This window comes from Priapulus caudatus, unplaced genomic scaffold (genome assembly GCF_000485595.1).
Source record: "Priapulus caudatus unplaced genomic scaffold, Priapulus_caudatus-5.0.1 Scaffold933, whole genome shotgun sequence".
Taxonomy (NCBI): Eukaryota; Metazoa; Priapulida; class Priapulimorpha; order Priapulimorphida; family Priapulidae; genus Priapulus; species Priapulus caudatus.
Window position 1 is genome coordinate 114,859 of NW_014577994.1, and position 8,453 is coordinate 123,311.

An 8,453-nucleotide genomic window follows, 5' to 3' on the forward strand; every position below is an offset into this window, starting at 1 on the left:
ATAACAACCGGACCAGGCCCTTGCAAGCCAGGCCGCGGCGCGCAAATGTCTGCCGTTTGACTGACGCACCAGCGAACGACCGGTAACTAACAGCCTTCAAGCATCGTCCCAAGATTATCTACCTAGTTGACCCGACTGTGGCCACCGAGCCCTTTTTCTGGGTGGGTGGCCGCAATGATTATAGCGCACCAGCCCGTAGTGCAGAGACGATATACGAAGACGGAAACTGAGTTGCCATATATAAGCTGCCAGTATGATTGTGGGACCGGGGCGGGAACGCTCGTGTCGCCGAAGAAAAGCTCGGGAGCTGGAGACCAGGAGCTGCAAGCCGCAGCTTTCTGGGCTTAACTATCAAGAGACACGTCCTCAGCAGCAGCACTGCATACCGCCATTCAGTCTACCGCTGATGTTGAGGGGCAAGTCAAAACCGACCCTTCCGCGCCACGGATCGCGGGTAAGACCACGAGCAAGCGCTGGACACCCGTAGCACGGGCGACAACGGCAGCATTCCGTCCGACAAGAACACGAGTACCAAAGCAAGGGATGAAGGTAGTAGTCTGGATCGCAAGGCATACGTCAGAGAATCTCAGTAATAAAAATTGGGAAACCTTGTGCTCACCGATCGAGAGAGAGGGAATGAGGAAGTAGACCACCGGTCAGCAGGACCCTCCACACGAAGCCGGCCTGATGACACGTAGCGAGTCCACGCTCCCGGTTCTCGAAGAATGCCGAACCAATAGAATCCCCATCACGTCTGACGAAGTAGAAAATGGATCGATGTGACGGCAGAGTATATCATGGTAAGCGTGCAGTCACCGGAAGCCAGCTCCGGAGAAACTTGTCCGAATTTCATAGACGGCTCCCCGACGCCAAGCCCCCAGGGCCGCACAGACCAGGGTCTGGAGGTCGCTGGACCCACGAATGTTCGGGGCGACACCGGTCGGCTAGGTAAGCGTTTTTTTGGTGTGGCTCTTTTTGTTGGATTTTTTTTGGTTTTTGTTGTGGTTTTTCTTCGTAGGCTGTGGGATTTGTTTGTCTATTGTGGGTGGGATGGGGTGGGGTGTTGTGCGTTCGGGAAGACGTCCCGCACCGTGGTCTGATGAGAGGAGGAAGAGGCGTGGGGTCTGCAGACCATAGCCCGGAAGGCACCCATCGACGATGGCCGCCCGGCGGATAGGGCACATGTGGTCCCCAAGGTCATCACGAAACGAGCTTGCGAAGATTGGGTTGTGGTCGTTGTTTTGCTTTTGGCGATGGTTGTTTGGCGGTTTATGCCGCCAGCGATTTGGCATTTTTTTTCTTGTTGTTTGTTCTTTTTTCTCCGTTTTTTTTTTCTCTTTTTTTGTGGTTCAGGGTAGGGTATTTATCTTGTTTTTTCGGCGTCTGCTCGTATTGTTCGTTTCTTTTTGTGGTCTTAGTGGTGTGAGCGATGTTCGGCTTTTTTTTTTGTTGTTTTGGTTTTTTTGTCTTTGCTCTTTGCTTGTGAGTTTGTTGCTAGTGATTTTTTTTTGGTTTCTTGTTGAGTGTTAGCTGTGGTGGGGGTTGTTGGCTTTTGTTTTTGTGTGGTTTTGTGGGTGGTTGTGAAAGGCTTGTGTTTGGCTCGTCATGAAGTGATACTACGTATGCTAGATCAGGGAAGGCACTTGCGTAGGAACAAACCCTACGCTTGAGATTGAATGTTGTTGTTTAGCAGTATGTACCTTATGAAGGAGACCAAACAGAGTCTCTTCAGTTTCAGATTTACAGGACTGGTGCTAACCAAGGATTGAAAGTTCTTTACCCTTTGGCCTACTTGCCAGCACAGCGATGCTTTACATTTTGTATCATGTATGAGATATTCGATGTGTTCATGGCAGTACAGCGACGTACTGCTGAATATCGGCTTTTTGTTAAAATTGCGCTCAGCCAGTGACACATCCAGTAAACTAAAGCAGATAATAGCGAGCGTGAATCACTTTTTTTGTACATGCTAAGACATTGGCCTGTTCAGGTTGCGGAGAGGAATGTGATGTCCAGGTTCGGAGGGAACCCTAGTAGTTTACCGTGTTTTGTATCGGTGCTGGGGACATTCGGTGTGAAGGGGAACTGATGTGTGCATGGTAGCATCACGCGCGAGCGGGGTGGACCTGCCGCCGTCCCCGGGATAACAAGAAAAATAATAGGAGGCAGCGGGAATGAGGTGTTACAACATCTTCTGAGTTCAATTATGGTTTGATATCATCGATCAACAAACAATAAGAACATTACACTGACCGGCCGTTTTATTACTATTTGAAAGGACGCATGAAATGCTACTTTCACTGACGTGTGAAGAGTAAGTGTCTGATATAACCTTTGACCCTCAAGAGGATGGTTTAAGACATGGGTTTTGTTGACTGTTAATCAAGGACTGATGCCATTATCCATGTATCAACATGTTAATATAGCGAAGTCCATTAAAGTTACACAGCTGTTCTTATTAGCTGTACTACCAGTAGGTATAGCCAAAGGCCTATCATAGATTTTAAGATCTGTAATTTAGTAAGTATCCCTAGACGATCTGGCAGCCCGGATATACGCGCGAAGCGCGAACAGTCGCGCGCCGCGTGGCCTTTTCCAATGCCAAGTTCGCTGCCTGTATGTAGAACTAAACTACTCGATAGCCCTCTGGGTAACTACAGAAAGGCCGCATAATCGGTCAATTGAGCAGTTGTGGCGATTGCAGAATGCGTTTCGATCTGCCACTTAGGGGCGAGAATAAATCGAGTGCTCGTAATTGTAGTTTTATGGTGGGCGTCTTCTCTGGTTTCATTGTAGAAAAGCGATTTCAATATTATTGAATTTTAACGCCCTGAAGTTATTGCTCGTACATAATGGCGTCCATAGATGGGCGACGGCGCTCTCTTCTTGAGGGATTTATCCACAGAATTTTCCACACATCCGACGACCGGCGATTCCGGCTTAGACTGCTGCCGGTGGAGAGTTTCAGACGCTTGACTAAAACCTATAACGTTGGTGTAGCGAAACAGACTTGCCGAGTTAACTGTCCGTACCAGTCCTAGGCTCGAATGCGACCATCTTAGGACCCGCAGGCCCTCAGTGATTGAATGGTTGTTTATACGAGACTGGCCACTAGTACTTCGTGGAAAACCAGGCAGCCGTATGTTTCTTATTACCCCCATGCTGTGACTGTGCGCGATATGCAATATGGAATTTGATATGTCCTTGACCCCGCGCTGACCCGTGGCGACGGCACGTCGTGCAAGCACGTGCTGGCGTGGCCGGGCCAAGTTTTTTACACGTAGTTATCGTACAACACGGCCCCACACTGACTACACAAATTATATATAGCACATGTTTTTACGAAGACGCGGAGGCGCCACATTGCAAGCTCTCCTCCTCCCCCGCGCTCACAGTGGAGGCGGCTCGGGATTTTTGCGGCCGCTGTCGACTTTCGTAGTAAATAGATTTTGTATTTATTTAGCATTACATTTTATTGAAACGCTGCAAGTACAGTGCAGTGCTGTGCGGCAGCATTGATGCATGTATATAGATACCTTATTAACCCGTGGCGGCAGAGCGAGCGAGAGCGAGAGAGAGAGAGAGACAGACTGTGGGGAGTGCGAGAATGAGAGAAAGATAGTGGGAGAACGCCAGATAAGGTACGAAAATACGGCAGGTGACGGTACGACGGCGAGGATGTACAAACGCGTGTCAATCCATAATCGGAAAGCCCCCCTCCAAAGCCGATGTAGCCGAGCCGATGTACGTGTCCCGAAAACTGCGCGATGTTACGCTGCCCGCTATACGCATTCGCGCGCCCGCCTTCCTTCGGCTCGTGAATGCGTATAGCGGGAGCTATAGCTATACATCCCGCGGTCGCGTGCGCCCAGTCCCGCGGAAGTGCGCGGCTTAACCGCTTTCGGCGGTTGGGGAACAACGCATCTTTTGCGCAAGGCCATCTTGTATCCGGTCTCTCGGGATATATGCTCTGAGCGCGAACGCGGTGGCAGGAGGGCGCACTTGATTCGGTTGCCAGTGAGTTTATCAGAAGAATACCTGGCTACAGTACACGTTAGTTGAGCGCTGTCGCTCTGCGGCACTTGTTTCTCTTGAGCGGCATTCCTGCTCCTAACAGTGTTATCGTAAAGCAATAAAGGCATTACGTTTAAACATGTACCGATCCCACTTCGTCAAAATCAAACAAACTTTACTGATCAGCAGTGGAACCGGGCTTGAGATCTATGACTAGGTGCCTCTGGTATTTTCTTTACATGGTTTTGGCAGCGAAATGTCTATCAATGCGGCCCACTGTTGCCATCACACTTTGAGGATTGATCCCAATTTGAAGATGCTCAGGGGGAGCAAAATATTCTAGAGCTAGGACATGGCAGACGCTGCAGCGACGGTCGCAGTACGAGCGTGGAATCTTTTACAGGCGTCAGCCGGTCGGCGAACAAACCGAGCGTGGAAGCTTCGGAGCAGCCTCCCGTTGCTGGGACGATGGGTGATGAGACGAAGAGCAGCAGCCATGCAGGCAGGCCCCGTCCCCTGCTATTAGAGACAAGTAGCACTGAATCCCAGTCAGGTACGGGAAAAACTAACGTGGTGCAGTGACTGTATGGTTGTAGTTTGATTTTAACAAATCCCAGTCAGGTACGGGAAACACTAACGTGGTGCAGTGCCTGCATGGTTGTAGTTTGATTTTAACAAATCCCAGTCAGGTATGGAAAATGCTAATGTGGAATTATTTATCTATGAGTATGAGTATGATAGACATTGCATTGAATTTGATTGGGTGTACTGTGTAGTGTAGACATTGAACTGGGAATTTTAGTTACGTTCCTGGCATTTATTTACTTTATTCCTTATCTTGACCTGTTTCTAATCATGTAGAGTCTTACGTAGTAGTAGATTGTTCTTGTGTTAATGAATGAACATACAGTCTATGTCGTGTGGTGGTGTCAACTCTACTTTCTTTGCCCAATTTGGCAATTACAGTCTAGTACTTAGTAGTAGTACTAGTAGTAGTAGTAGTAGTACAGTACAAAGATCAAATTGTGTGCCATAACATGAACAATTTGTCAGTGCGCTTAATACTGTTGCAGGCGATATATCTTGTTCTATCAGACATTGGTTCGGGAAAGCATGTTCCATGTGACAAATACTTGTGAAATCAGGTCAAATATCCTTGTCGAAACAATATTACGGGGCCCAACCATGTATAACCATATTGCACATCCAGCTTCTTTCTATGATGTACAGTAGTATTGCTATTAATATTATAGCTTTTTATAATCAATCATGTACATAAAGGGATAAAACCTTGCATCACTTCCGTAACTCTATCTATATCTTTCTTCTGGTGAACCGCCTCTGAAGTATAGGTTTGGCAAGTCTTCAGCTAATAATCTCATTTAACATTAACAAGGTGGTGGCTCTTGCTGCGGCGTGCGTCGACCCAGGAGGGACGACCGGGGTCGGGCAGTCACATGCGCCCCCTAGTGGCACGCTATGGAGGATGCTGTAAGCCACAGCTCACTAGATTCCGATGAGTACGTTATGGTCAACGGTGAACCTAAGCTTAAGGTATCTGGCAATGGTAAGCAAGTGGCGCTCTAGAGAATGACATTATGTACGAGCACAGCATCAATGGATTTTACATACGGGCGCATCATTATTGGACTTTACATACCGGCCACAGCATTATCAGATTTTTCGTATGCGCAAACCATTATCAAACTTTATGTATGGGTGCAGCATTATTTGACTTCACATATGGGTAAAGTGTTATATCGGACTATGCATAGGTCCTCCTCATCAGAAAACACACTAGTTTGTTCTTATTATGATTAGAATTAGGAATGATGTTCATGCTCCTCAGGAAACGTAGACGATCTTGAGAGGAGGATGCAGGAAGCCATACTGTCGTCGAATGTCAGCTGCCCGCTTGGTAGCAGTGACGCGAACACTGGCCACAAGGCGGAGGAGGAGGCCGTGATGAGGGCCGATGAGAAGGCCGACACGCCCGAGAACGCTAACAAGGATGCTGAGGAGAAGTTGCGGCTCATTAACGATCCTCTAGGTGAGCGAGATCAGGGCTCTGATGCAAACGAGGGCTTTCCTCACGAGAAACTATGTATGCGTGCGTGCGCGATACATATACACACACTTGCACACATCTACGCACATGTGTGCGCGCGCACACACACACTTATATATTAATGTATATGTATACGTATTTATATATATAATATATATATATATATATATTATAATATAATATTATATATATATATATATATATATATTATATATGCTGTCGAGTGCATTCTCTGGCGCATGAGAGGGCACATATATATAAGATGCGTGTTTCGGCATTATATTATTTGAGCTGACTGGATACACCCGTTGACAGTTTAACACTGCGCATGCGCTTAGCCTAAGGTCAAAGGTCGGGAGGAGTTTCGCTCCCAGAAAGCGCGAGTAAAATGCGCGAACATATGGCGTTAACGTGTAGTCTGCTCAAACGGATCGTATTGGCTTAAGAAAGACTTTTAGAGCATGCATTGACCATAATTTAAATGTATCAAGTGTCATGTCACTCAGGTCATCCATTATCGGTGCTCTATTACCTGCTACGTGCACTGTTCTTCGACACAAAGGTGAGCGACCTGCGTATGCAAGGCAGATAACGCATCGAGGTAAACAATATTGCGGAGTTTCCTCGCACATCCGGGTTCTCGCGGAGATGCGTAACTAATGGCGCAGAACATAGGCGCAGAACTGTCAATGGGTGTATTGTGGCTATATTACGGCTGGGTACAATTTTGCATAAATGCCATTTGATGAAATACGACGTTACGTATCTGACTATTTGTATTATCCGATATGACGACACTCACCTGATGCGTTGATATGAAATTGATCTGAAAAACACTGATGTCGGTAAATATTTGATAGTTCATGTATTTGATATTTGAGTATACCGACATTCTAAATATGTGTTTGTTAGTGAAGTGTTTTTGAGAGGCATATGACTCGTACAGTAGTTGACTGTTGAGCAGCTCTCATGGATATGGATTGCAGCTCTCATGCAGAAGTTAGTGACTAAACTAGCAATCTATCAAAAGCATCACAATCAGTTACAGCACGAATGTTTATTAAGCAGGAAGGATAGGCACTGCGGCTGTTAATCTCTAGCATTATTAGACAGGGGTTGATAAATAAATGTGCTAGGAGGAGCTAAATTGGTACACATACCAATGTGAAGGGTCTGGGTAGAGAGATAACTGAGGCGTGTCATATCGGTAGTTTCTCTTGCGCACATGTAGATTTAAGGTTTTGAGCTCAGCTGACGAATCGCATGATTGTCCGTGCGTCCGTGCGTCCGTCCGTCAACAGTTGGGCACAAATCTTAACCGCTCGACGTATGGTCTTGATATTCGGGATGTCGGGGGGGGGGGAGATCGCAAAAAGGACCCGGGATGTCGATTTTGGGGGTCAAGGGTCAAAGGTCAAGATGTGTCAATGGTGGGGGAATATTTTCCCCTTAAAGCGTGTATTGCGAGAATTTTCCAGTGTTTACCCCATTTTCATGATACCTACCGTTATTGCTTGAGTAACAGCAATTGTCTAGAGTAACGATAAAATGTCTTAGAACCATCGTATTCACCAAATCCAATGAAATCATGCATGATTACAATTTTGCGTTCTGTTTCTGTTTACCGTTGACATCTCTCGGATTTTCTCGCGGTAGCGCGAGACATCTATCACGGTGCAGCAATGCATACCACGCACCGTAGAAATCAGGTCAGAGTGTAAACACAGCCGTTCATACTAGCGTAACAGCAGTGTAGTACTATAATGCCACGTAAAGTCTGTTATTAGAGAAGCTTGTGGATTGCCAGTCAGATAGTAACACGGGAATGACAATGAAAGAAAGTGCTCTGAATTATTGACATAAAAACTCAATAATATTTACCAAACAGAATTGCATGCCCTTTTGTTTTAATCATGTGCACTTGTTCAAAGATGCCATTTGTGATTTTGAGAGTCGGGAAACGCACAAATTTATTGCTGGTATGATGTGGTCAAATAAATTTTTCTATGCTATAACTGCATAAAATCTTGGTGTTTTGAATGTTGGTGTAATCAGTGATAATTTCGCTGTCAGGTGAGACTATATTCAGCTATATTTCATTTTTCTGAGCAAAATTCTCGCAATACACGCTTTAACTTAAGGTATAGGAGGAAATACGGAATTGCGGCACAAATCTCAACGGCTCGACCTACGCTCTTATAATATTCGATGAATAGTGTGATGGGCAAGAAACCCATCACCAGCACGAAATTGGAGGTCACAAGTCAAAGGGCAGTGGGGGAAAGGTCAGATATCAGACATTTTCTGAGGACATGGTCTAACGGACCGAGTGCAAAACTTTTTTGTTTCAGCGCTGACTGGTTTTTCCAGA

At 46.2% G+C, this 8,453-nt stretch overlaps 1 protein-coding gene across 1 annotated transcript in view; it reads left to right on the forward strand.

Annotated features, from left to right (window-relative positions):
• The window catches only part of LOC106814500, a 7,142-nt gene extending 740 nt beyond the window's left edge, over positions 1 to 6,402 (forward strand). Inside the window, exons 2-4 of the mRNA XM_014818811.1 lie at positions 5,411 to 5,581; positions 5,864 to 6,118; positions 6,398 to 6,402. Of these exons, the coding sequence (XP_014674297.1) occupies positions 5,494 to 5,581; positions 5,864 to 6,118; positions 6,398 to 6,402 (348 nt within the window). The 5' untranslated portion in view covers positions 5,411 to 5,493. The remainder of the gene's footprint in view (positions 1 to 5,410; positions 5,582 to 5,863; positions 6,119 to 6,397) is intronic.
• The last annotated feature ends 2,051 nt before the right edge of the window (positions 6,403 to 8,453 follow it).